The 12105-nt window shown below is 56.2% G+C and overlaps 1 protein-coding gene across 1 annotated transcript in view; it reads left to right on the top strand.

The window, feature by feature from the left end:
- The window catches only part of MYO9A (myosin IXA), a 191584-nt gene extending 184000 nt beyond the window's left edge, over positions 1-7584 (top strand). Inside the window, exons 39-42 of the mRNA XM_026068429.1 lie at positions 752-875; positions 5535-5737; positions 6347-6489; positions 7103-7584. Coding sequence (XP_025924214.1) covers positions 752-875; positions 5535-5737; positions 6347-6489; positions 7103-7584 — 952 coding nt within the window. The remainder of the gene's footprint in view (positions 1-751; positions 876-5534; positions 5738-6346; positions 6490-7102) is intronic.
- The last annotated feature ends 4521 nt before the right edge of the window (positions 7585-12105 follow it).

Below are 12105 nucleotides of genomic sequence, written 5' to 3'. Positions count from 1 at the left end.
CTTGGAGACCCCCGCGGTAGGAGCCATACTAGTACCGTACATTCGTATGTGAGAATCGCATGGAGCCCTTCTGTGCTCGCTGTGATGCAGGAGATGAGACGTGCTCACAGGGGTCCTTTCTGGCCTTAAATGCCGAAAATATTCCCACTGGAATCAATTCCTCTGCCTACCTTTGTTGAGTTAGCATGACTCAGTCTTCTAAACTAGTCATTGTGAGGGATTTCTTTGTAACCTCTCTTAGACTTCAGCTACAGCACAACCTCTAATTTTATTACCCTGAAAGGATTTTTTTTTCCTCAAAACACAATCCTGATAGTATTAAAAAGCCAACGGAGACACCTAAATGAGGTTGTTGCTGTGTTACTGTCTCAGCTGAGTGCAAACAAGTCAGGGGATGTGTACTTGTGCCTCAGAAGCAACCTGCCTTTGACGGGTTTGTGCTTCCCACTCCTTGTCCATGTCTCTCTTTTCAGGGGAGGAGTTTCTCTGCTGTAATCCTTGGGGGTCTTCACCTTCAGTTCTCCAGTCTGAGTTCCTCTATCCATCCTAAGTCCATTACCACTCCTTTTAGGGAATTTCCACTACCTTTTAGTTTCCAGCCTACAGAGCAGGACTTTCCAAGTTGGAGAAGTTCTCTCCCTCCCTGTCTTTCAGACGAGGCAGATCTCTGGCACAGATGGGGACAGCTCAGATAAAAACCAAATTGTTTTCAACTCCAATTTTGTTTTTTTCTTTGTTTTTCCCCCCTCAGTTGCGTAGAATTAATTGTCATAGAGCAGATGAACAAATACAAGGCTCGTCTCAAGGACATCAACAGCCTGGAGTTTGCTGAGAACAAAGCAAAGAGCCGGCTGTCTTTGATCCGCAGATCAATGGTAAGATGTGGGACGGCGTCGTGCACGCAACGTGGTTGTGTTGTGCTGCCCCTGTCAAGACAGCGTGGATCAGATCTTCCTGCTGTTCTGGGAGGGTTTTCTTCATCCTCATAGATTAGTGTCATGTTCCCTTTTACAAGAGGATTTGCAGCAGAGGGAAATCAAGTATTCCCATGGTGTTTTTGTAGAATGGCTACATGCGTTCAGCACATCTGTTGTGACCGAGGAGGACGTGTGTCTTCCTGCAGGGAAAGTCAGACCACTCTTTGGCTCTGACCAGCCACCTCTGTTCTCTCCTGTCCTCTCCTTTCACTCAGAGTAATCCTGCCTTATCTTCTCCTGCTTATTTCAGCCTCCCTAACCCTTTGCACCTCCCAAACCACCTTATCCAGGACACCACAGAGCCCGATCCTCAGCCCTGTGACGGCTCCCTGCATTTTCAGAGAATTACGCAAAAGCAGAGTCCAGCAAAGGAGGTGGCAATGGTCTGTCAGAGGAGGCGCCATAGAAACGTAGTCACTGGAGCTTAGAGGCTCGTGGTTACGTTTCGGGCTTTATTTTGCAAATCTGAGCAAATTGGCCCCGGGTTGAATCAACCCTTTTCTGCCCCGCTTACGAGCAGCTCCATCCGTAACCCCGCAGTGCTCTGCCCTCTGGCATGGCCCCACCACGCTCCAGCCCTCCATGCGGTTTCCCCCTCCGCGCGCAAGCGCAAGGGGGTCCCGGGACCAAGCAGCCCGTACCCGAGGCCTTGCTTCGGCTCCCTCTTTGTGCAGATGAGCTCGTGAACATTCTCCCCAGCAGACGGGAAACGGAGCCGAGCTCCCGAGAGGGGTCACCCCCCCGCCGCGCTGCCTTTGGGGCAGCCCCGAACCATCTCACTGAGCTGCTGCCGTGCTTCCCGGGGGGTTGGTGAACGAGAGGCAGCGTTCGGGCTGCGCGCTCCCCTGCCGCGAGCCCAGCACGCAAACGGGCCGCGGGCGTACGCTGCGTTTGGCTTGCCGGCTGCGGAAGAGGGCTCGGCCGCTCGGCGCCGTGGTCGGCCCCGGCCTGTTCCGCTAAGGAGCAGGGTGGCCTCTTCGTTCGGAAAGGCCCGCTGTTGCCCGCGTGGCATGTTGGACCAGGGGGCCTGCTTTGGGGATTGCAGGCAGCGCTAAATCCAAGCTTCTGGAGTTACTTTGCCAAGCTTGGGGCTCRGCCGTGCCTTGGCGCTGGTGCAGCAGAGAGCGGTCACGGCAAGAGGCGACGGCAAACGGGAACGGTTCTTTGGAAGGGGCAATGGCATGTGCACTCTAACCTTCTGCTTTCCTTTTCATGTCCTCTCTAATCCAGAAACCTGTACTAATTGCAGTTAGATTTATGAGCATAACCCGCAATTCAATCCCGGTATGTATTAACTGCATCGCGCTCTGTGCCAGCCGCATCCCTCCATTGTGTGTGACCTCCGCTCATTCCAGCCCCGCGCCACCGGCCATTGTCCGTGACGTTGCCCGTCTTGTCCCCGTGCAGGTGCCTCTCCTCCGACTGACCGTTTCTCCCTCAGGTCCCCCCTCTCCACCAGGGAGTAGGAATTTGTGCCAGACAGCACAGTCGCCGCGGGGCCGCCCCTGCATGCAGCTCCTTCTCGCAGCGGGGCAACAGCACCGGCGCAGGATGTCCCAGCTTTTGGCCGGCGAGGCTGCCCGATCGCAGCAGAGCTCTTGCCTTAGCCTCTAATCTTCCTTCGGTTGACTCTGCCCTTCCTCTCCTGTCTTTTTGCATTCCCCCTCTCTCCCTCGTAGCTTTGGTGTTTCTTTTTCTTCCCCCATTCTGCGCTTCCCTCCTTTTTGCTTTCCTTGACTCGTCCCTTCCCGTTTCTCCCCGATTTCTGCTCTCTTTTACTGCTGGTGCTGCTGCCCGGGATGTATTTAGACGCAGTGTCGCGACGCTGTGCGGACCGCTCTTGCGGTGCCGTTGTTTCTGAGGATGGTGGTTAAACCCCCGAGCCCGCGCTGGCRGGGAACGCGGCGCAGCTGCTGCAGCGCTCGGGGGCTGCAGCAGAGCTGAGAGCAGCCCAACCTAAACTCAGACCCTCCCAGCATCGAATGCACCCCAAAGGTTAGGACTTTGCTGCCTCCCGCACCCAGGGGTGAATTTGTGGATCTGGCACCCCCCGCTTTGCCCCCCGCGCCTCCCCGCAGGGCTCTGCAAGCAGCTCGAGCCCCCTGCGGCAGCGCCTGCCCTTCGCTGGGGCAGCAGCGCAGGTACCGCGGATGCRCTGGGCAAGGAAAAACCGTCTTTGACGCGAGTAGGTTAATGGGCAGCACCAGTTTCAGCCCACAGCACTTCTCCCCTCCCATTTATGCTCTGCGGTGCCGAGGATTCGGAGGCGGATAAGATCAGAATTTGAGCTATGCTGCCGTTACCGCGCACAGCAATCCCCGACGCTGTTTTGCAAGCACGCTGGCTCAGGGGCTTTTGGAACGAGCCCTAGTCTTGTCAGGCATGGTAAAATAGGCTGAAAAGGTGCTGTCTTATTTGCCTTTCTCATTTGGGGCCGGACAAGCGCTAGGTTGATGCAGGTGAACAAACAGCAGAGGCGTGAAGGCAAGCTCTTCTCTGCTGTGAGCAAAAGCCAGCTGGTTCAGTCTGGAAGTTTTCCCCTAATAGCAGTAAGGAAAGGAGAGGGCTGATTTGCTTAAATCCCCATGCACGGTGTCACCCAGGTGCCTGTTCACCACCAACCCCTACAGCAGGGCAGGAGGCAGAGCTGCAGGGAGGGAGAAACACAAGTCAATCTTGCATCTCCCTGGTCAGCGTTGAGCAGCAGCCTTCRTCCCAGGGTGGAGGACGAATAGGGTGCAGTAGTGTTGAGAAGGCAACAGGTCCTGCAGATTCAAGAAACGCTGAGCATTGCCTCGCGCTTGAGTTGTATCTTGTTGACATCTGGGTAGGGATGTCAAAACGCGCGTTCCCATTTGAAGAAAGATCCCCACCCATGTTTCTGACAGCTTTTTTGCTTTCAAAGCAGGACGGGGAGGCTCCTTTCCCATGATGAGCTGTGCTGCAGGCATGTGGATTATCAGAAAGACCATGGGGTGCCCTGATTGCAAGGTTTAAATAGCTCTATATGGAGAAAAGCTGAAGGTCCAAAGAGCTCTTTAATGTGGGCATGAGACAGTAACTGAAAGTGAGATCCAGGGACATTGCATTAGGAACAAAATCGATGTTTTAACAAAGAAGGCAGCTTTGTGATGGGAGGAAGATGAGCGATAGTTTTTCCATGTTGCTACATTAAATCTCCCCATTTGATGAAAGGCGCAAAAAGTAACATTTAGACTTCTTGCGTTATACCTGACCRCTGCAGATGATCTTAGTTTACAGCTCTCTTGTACAAAAGATGAGATCAGTGTAGGTAATGGAATTATATACAAGTTACTGTTCACCGAGTGAAGCCACAGAGGCCCTTGCAGTGGTTTGGAAATACTAAACTCAGTCAAGGGGTGGGCTTTTTAAAGGGCAGCTGAAAGATCAGATGGTGTATCCACCACCCAAATGTTTAAGTATGAGCCACCATCCCAAGCAAAATCAAATTCCTTCATATCTGCAGCAGTCCAAGAGCACGTGTGCGGTTACTGCAGCTCAGCGCCTGGGTGGTAGCTAACTCCTCTCCTGGGGATTCAAGCCCCAGTGGCAGTCGCTAGTGCTTGTGCTGTGAAGTCGCTTGAGCTTTCGAAAGCTCCTTCCAGATTCCATAGGAAGAGAGTAAATCCTCCTGCATGCTCTGTACTTGTCTAACTCTGTCTTGCATCCAAACGCTAGATGCCGTGGACTGTTTTCTCTGCTTGCATCCCAGCAGGGTGGTGACACAGTCTGCTGGAATTCAGGCGTTTGATTCGGGTCTTGCGGGAGCTTGTATTTCTGAAGGATGCTTAAAGCTGTTTCCCTTGAACATTTGTTTCTGCTTCTCTCCAACTGTTCCTTGCTGGGTTTTCTCGAGCGGCGCTCCGGCCTGCTGTGTCCCATTTTCCACGCTGTTAGGCATGTGCTTGAACAGCCCCTCGCGTGTCTTTGGACTCTGGGCCCAGAAGTGCAGCCCTCACGTTGTACCTGGCTTTCCTATTTGCCTGCGTGCCGAATCTCCTGATACCCCCTGGCTAGGGCAGGAGCGGCGCTGGCCTCCCGTGGGTGCTCGTGTGCAGGCAGGGCCTCCCGCGAGCGCGGTGTGCATGCAGAGGGCTGCTCCTTGCRGAGAGCGGGGCGGGTTAGCACCGCGCATGCCAGCGTTTTGTCTGTGCTCTTCCCATCCAGAGCCAGCGCTGCCACCGGGCGGGCTGAGCTTCCCGTCTTGCGGGCTGGGCTTGCGAAACACATCCTGTCGTGTCCTTGATTTTTGAAGTCCCAGTTGCATGTAGCTGTCCGGGTACATTGGCTTCACCTTCATCTTCTGAAGTGTACTGAGACAGTTTCTAGTATGTCCCCCAACCTGGTGTGACATTTGGAGTGTCCGGGGTGCAAACGCACATAGCRTCCTAAGGAATGACGGCAGACGTTTTCTTCACCGCTCCTTGGGAGTGGAGTACGCGGGGGAGAGCAGCACCATCGTCACCTGAGATGGATGGTGCGGTACYTGGCAGGCTTGCAAAATAGCAGTTCCTTGACACCGATGTTTATCTTCAGGGCAAAGGACGCATACGGCGCGGCACCTACCCCAGCCCGACGTCTCCGGTCGCGGTACGCTTACCCTCGGTGTCAGACGTCCCCGAGGAGACCATGAGCAGCGAAGAGGCCATGGAGATGGATGTCACGGAGCAGCAGCAAGCGGCCATGCAGCAGGAGGAGAGGGTGCTGACCGAACAGATCGAAAGCTTGCAGAAGGAGAAGTGAGTCGCAAAGAGCAGAGGGCGGAAGGACTCGGTGCAACCRTGCGAGACGGGGCTGCACCTCTGAGCTCAAATTCAAATCCTCCCCGAGCTGTGTTTGATACCAGAATTGCTCCYGCATTACCGTCTGCCGGGGACGTGCTGTCTGCTTGACAGGACTCCACCGAGCTAACGATAAATACTGCATCCATTCCTCCTGCAGTCGCGACGGATGCTGCCGCGTGTGTGGTGCAAAGGGCTTTCAGCAGCGTTAGGGGGGAATGCAAATGAAATAGCTGGTGGGGAGCAGGCCAAGGCTGGGCTCCTCCTTTGCTCCTACCCCCCGCACCAGCYGTGGGGCAGCTCGAGAGGCCGATGTCAAGTGCTAGGGCCAGTCTGGGGTGGGTTTGTTCAGCTGTGAAGCTCCCTGGCCCTGGACACAAGCCGTTTAAGAGAGCTCTTTGCTTTGGTGCCCAATATCTGTATTTAAGCTTGGGCATTACTTGAGCGTGGTTGTGCTCAGGTGCTCACTCTACCCTGCATGATGTCTTCACAAACACACATCCTCTTTTTTTCCTTTTTTCCCCTCCCTTTGGGTCCTGCTTGATCACCCGGGGTTTATTTTTGCAGGGAGGAGCTAACGTTCGAGATGCTAACGTTGGAGCCGCGGGCCTCCGACGAYGAAACTCTGGAGTCCGAAGCCTCTATTGGCACCGCTGACAGCTCCGAAAATTTGAACTTTGACTCCGAAGGAGCGATCTCAGACCGTTCAGGTAAATCTGAGCGTCGCTATAACCAGACGTGTTTGGGTTAGATTATTCCGTCGTGAAGCTGCCCGTTCTTTACGTGTAGCCACTGAGATGGCGGCGGGCTTTTAGCGCGAGACGCTGGGCTTCCTCTCCCTCCTGTTGGGCTGAAACGCATCTGCCATGCTGCTGATTGCCGGCAGCTCGCGCGCAGACCGTCCCGCGGCGCGGCCGAGAYGCCTCGCGCCTCGAATCGGTGCTGCGGCGCGGATCCCCGCGGGAGGCGAAGCGCTCYGGGAAGGCGGCGTCCGGTGGCAGGTACAGCAGGGCCCTCGGCAGACCTTATCCCGAAGCAACATCGCGGTTCGAACGCCGCGGGCGGCGGGACCTGCCTCCGCTCCCGGCGTTGCAAACCGTGCAGCTGCTTTCGGCTGGCGGGGAGGGGAGCGTTGCTGCGGGTACGTCGCGTCCTGGGCGCTCGCTGGGTGGCGTTTCCGTAAACAAGGCAGCCGCCGGGATGCAAACGATACCCCGCGGAGACGGAGGTGGGAACGTTTCGCCTCTTCTGTGCTCTGAAACGCGCCGCGGCGTGGGCAGGCGCGGGCAGCTAATTCTCCTGCCTGTTGTCCCTTCCCCTCAGAGAGAAGTTTCGCCCTCGGCTCCCTGCGGCCCGTCAAGCCGGAGGCGACGAGCCGCCTGCGGAGGCACCCGAGGAAGCAGCAGGACTCGGCGGACTCGGCGGACTCGGCCCTCTCCTCCTCGTCGCAGTCGTCCACCTCCTGCTTGCCCCACCTGCCCCGCAAGCGCTTCCAGATGTACTCCAAGTCGCCCTTCTACCGGGCGGCCGCTTCGGGCGAGCCGGCCGAGCCCAAGGGCGGCCTCGACGGGCCGCCGGCGCCGCTCAGGGCGCCRGACGAGCGGCCCCAGTTCACCACCCGCGGCACCTTCAACCCCGAGAAGGGCAAGCAGAAGCTGAAGAACGTGAAGAACTCGCCGCAGAGGGCCAAGGAGGCGCCCGAAGGGGCGGCGGCGGCGGCGGCGGGCCGCCAGCGCGGCGCCGAGGCCGACTGCGCCGCCGCCCAGCAGCTGGTCCTTTTCGGGAGCAACGAGTTCATGGTGTGAGCCGGGGCGGCCCGTCCGTGAAAAGCGAGAGCGTCTCGCCCCGGGGGAACCTGCCGCCGGCTGCCCCGCGCAACGCTTTTACTCACTAACGCCTCGGGCCGCCAGCGCTCGAGGGAGGCGCTAACTCGTATTCGCAGTCTGTCGGGGACCGTTTCAGCAGTGGCCTTAACTGGTTTTAACGTTCGGGCAAGCGAGGCCCTGCCAGGGTTCGGGGGCGGAGGCGCGGCGAGCGGCGGCCCGCTCCCGGGCAGCTCCGTTTGGCGTCCCGGCTGCCTCGAGACGCCGCGGCGCCGGGAGCTGCTCCCGCCGCCGGCAGGACTCCCCCGTTTGTGGTTTTGTTTTGTTTCTGTTCTTTTTTTTTTTTGTGCTGGCTTGAAGCCTAAACTCTTCACGAGGAAGCACGGTGGACGGAGCCCTTTCCCCCGAGCTATTTATCACGCGCTCCACGTTGTCGTCCGGCAAAAATAAAAAGCTGCCGTTCCCATTCGAGCAACCGGAGCGTGTCTCAAAGCAGCACCGCCCGAGCCCGCRGCGGAAAGAGCGGATCGAGATTCGTTTGGGGGATTTTTGTCGGTAGCGACGATCCGTCAGGGCAGGAGGAAAAAAAGAAACAAATCAAATCGACGCCACCGGTTAGCGCSAAGCCAAACGTTTGTGCCGAATTGCCGATAGCCATAGCTAGTCCTGCCGCCGAGGCGCAGAGCAGCGCTGYGGATAGGCGGAAGCTTTAGGAAGCCAAGCCTGAAAACCTGTACGTGCATCGCGAGTCCGCCGCGCTGACCGTGGGRACGGGGCCACTTGCGATGGCCCTGGACAGGAGCGGCTCCGCCAYGCAGCCCGGCTCGTGCGGAGAAAACGTCTCTGCTTGACGCGCGCCGTTAAAGCAAAAAGCATGGAAAAGCGTTAAGGGAACCTGCCAAAAGTAATCTTTCCCAATGTGACCTAACCAACTTTTTCTCTCTTTTGAGACCATCAGTATTAAAAAATGATGATAATAATAATAATAATAATCAAGGACTACTTGAAGCTATATTTGTTTATATTCTGGTTACTGAAGTTTGTTGTAAATATATTTTTTTATACATCTTTTTTTTTTTTTTTTTTTTTTAAACTCATTTTTCCCCCCATCCCCAGACAGAACGTTCTTGCCGGGGCAGAAGGCCGCGAGAGGGAAAGCGGGGGAGAGCGCAGGGAAAAGCCGCGAGGCCGTTGCTCGCGGGTGCACCGAGCTTTGGGCGTCGGAGGGGTTAGCGACTCCTTTCCGGCACCCCGCTGTGACCGGTCCCTTGTGGGACGCTCGTGCCATGGTGGCCCCGTGCTCCTGGTGGTCCATCACTTGCCACTTGCATGCCCGGCACTGCATCGCTTTTATTTTTTAAGAGAAATCTGTCAAAATATGATTAGCACGGCTTAGAAGCAGCGTCCGTGGCATGACTAATTATCAGTACTAGCTAACGACCTGGCTCTTAATCCCCCCCGACCCGCTGTCTTTCTCCATCAGCCCACGTGCTCCTTTGCGCCCGTAGCCGTTATCCCAAAGCCCGGCAATCCCGCGGCATCCATCAGAGGAGCGCAGGCCAACGCCACGTCCGCTCTTGTGGAAAGGAAGGAGGGATTAGGAGCCCCGCGGCGGCACTTGGGTGGAGACGTGCTGGCCGGGACCTTCCCGTTCGGCTGCTTGGTTGGGCTTTCGCACCCGAGCGCCAAGAAACGGGGCGAAACCCCGGCACTTCGGTCTTCCTGGATATCTCTTAGTGATTTTGCCTCCCACACCTTGGGACTGGGGTTATCCCACGACTCTTCCGTGGTGCAGCGCGGCGCCAAATCTGAGTGCTGCCCACTCGACTCGGGAAGGCGCCAACGGGGTTATCCGGCTTCCCGGTTAGCAGGGAGCAGGTCCGTGTGCACCTTCCCAGATTTAGYGGTGGCTTTAGCTACTCTTTCCCCGCAGTTCGGCCCCCAGCTCTTCCTGCCTGATCTGCCTTTTTTTYCCCCCCCTCTATTTTTTGCAATGATAAAAGGTGCTTTAAGCCACGTTAAGAGCGGTGCCGGCGTGGGAACAGCTATTACAGTCTCGGCGCTGACACCCGTGGGTCTGAGCAGTAAGTCCAGCTCAACCGATGGAAAGGTCTGTAGGCATTTTAGGACCAGATCGAGAACCGTCGGGAAGGTGGGTGGTGGTTACGAAGGTGGAAAGTTCCTGGGGAAACCCTCTCAGGCCCCCAAATCCTCCAGGAGGTGGCCGGGAAAGAGCCGGGAAGCGCAGGCGAGTGGAGCTGGTGGCGGCGTGCGGCCGTCTCGGCCCACRCCGCTGCTGCCGGCGAGGCTAGAAGAGGGGCTGGATTCGGGCACCGCCTGCCCGAGCCRCGCGCCTGACTTGCTCTGCACTGAAAATGTACGTTTAGAGCCTCGGTTTTGCCCTCTAAAACTGCCGACCCCTCCGCCAGGGYGCTCGGTTTGCTCCGAGCTCGCATCGGCATGGCCTAAGTGCCGCCTCCGAGTCGGGATCTTGCAAGCGGAGCTAAGCCAGCGCTACGTGAGCCGGAAGAAAGATCGGCTCAGGCCCCTTGCGCTCTGCGGGGCTAAAGGGCGAGGGAGAAAAGGGGGAAAAACCGGGAAGGCCGGCCGCTCTCCACTGCCGGACTCGCGGATCAGGATGCGCCGCGTGCCATGGGGCACTGCTCTTTCCAGCCACGGCTGTGCTTTAAAAGCTGGGTCCGTCGGCGAAATCGCTCTGGGAAAAACTCTCTTTGGATGCACGGCGTCCGCCTGCAGGGAGCCCGGCAAGAGGGGCCGCGCCGCGGCTGCGCGGCATCGCTCAGAGCGGAATAAGGGACGGGTTTTTCCCCTTTTCGGTTGTATGGATGGCGATGAGTTTGTCTTGAGACAAAGGTTGGTCTTTTTTTAAAAAAAATATATATATATATATATATATATATATAATTATTATTTTTGAAGGCTCTTTTTGCACCGTCAGCTCGTTGCATGTTGCTCCGAATTCCTGCGAAAGCAGCTGCTCCAGGTGGGCAGCAGAGCTCATGGCCCCTTTGCAGCGTTGCCTCCACGGCCGGGCGCCGGAAAGGGGGCGAGCGGCGGCRCGCCGGCTCCTTGCTCCTCGGCCGGGGAAGCAGGCTGAGCTTCAGCGCGAGCGCGGATTTACGGAAAGCCAAAAGGGAAYGAGAATTAGCCGCCCGCCGCGTCCGATCCTCCCCGGGGCTGGGAGCAAGAGGGCAGCGCTGAGYGCTCGCGGGAATAGCCACAGCCTCCCAGATTTCGCCTTCCTTTCCCATTTTCCAACCCAAGAGCTTTCAGCCAGAACCTTTCCCACCCATTTTCCTTCGCCCTTATGGATTATTTTCTTTTTTCCTTTTTTTTCTTTGTTTTTTGGAGGGAATTGCGGGGGGGAATCGATGGTTTTAGCAGGGCAACCTTGAGTTTCGTTCCCGTCCACGGCGAGCCGGGTGCCTGGCTGCTCCCCTCGGGCAGTTGGTGAACGGTAGGTTTTTCGGAGATGATCCGCTCCTTGTACCAAGTGAATGTACTTACTACTGGAAAGGACATGGGCTGCGTATGGTTAATTATTATTTTTAACGGAAATTTTTTTAAGTAATTTATAAGTATGCTGAGTGTAAATTAAAAACAAAGTATGTATTGTAAGAGGATATATTATCCTGTGTCATACTCTCTATAAATTTTACCTGTTAAAAAAAAAAAAGGAAAAAAAAAAGAATAAAAGCATAATTATATAAAGGAGAATGATTTATCTTGCCCCCCCCCAGGGCCACGTGGGGGTGCAGTCACACAGCCAGCTGGCAAGCTGTAATGTCACGTCCGCAGGTTCTCTTTAATTTTTTAATTAACRTTATTTTCTTTCCTTCTGGAATAAGGCCGTCATATGTATAAAGTGCAATTTGTGTAATATTTCTGAAGCATATGCTGTATGGCTGTACAAAGCGACTTTATGAACTAATTAACCCCTCGCATATTAAAGAACAAAGCTCTCACGAGGAAGCGCGTGGCGCCGAGTGCTGTGTTTCGCGGAGGCGCTCGCGGTTCGGGGACGCGTGGCCTCGCCTTCGGGGGGAAAAATCCGGTGGATTTTTCTTCTTTGGGGTTGTATTACCGCTTTTGAAACTACATCAGCTCGTCTCTTTTTTCTTTTATTTTTTTATGGGTGTTTTTCTTCTGTGGTTTTCGGGTTTGTCACGTGCCAGCCTCGTTCGACGTCCCCTGTTTCCTCTGCTGGGAAACAGCAGGCGGGTCTTTGCTGTTCAGCTCCCCGGGCCCCTCCTCGCCCTGTGGCTCTCGCTCGTTCTTCCTCCCTCGTTCTTCCTCCCTCGTTCTTCCTCCCTCGTTCTTCCTCCCTCGCCGCGGCGCCAGGCCCCGGGTCCCCGCGTCCCCGCTTAGCGCCTTTGCGTCGCCCGCGGGGCATCGCCTGCTCGGGCGCTCTCCTGCCTTGCTCCCCAGCCCTTGCCCAAGGCAGTTGCTGTTTTTAGCTCCTACTGAGCCCTAAAACGATGT

Source organism: Apteryx rowi, unplaced genomic scaffold (genome assembly GCF_003343035.1).
Source record: "Apteryx rowi isolate R43461 unplaced genomic scaffold, aptRow1 scaffold_27, whole genome shotgun sequence".
NCBI classification, from domain to species: Eukaryota; Metazoa; Chordata; class Aves; order Apterygiformes; family Apterygidae; genus Apteryx; species Apteryx rowi.
Note: the sequence above shows the minus strand (reverse complement) of the source record. Positions and strands in the feature narration are given on the sequence as shown.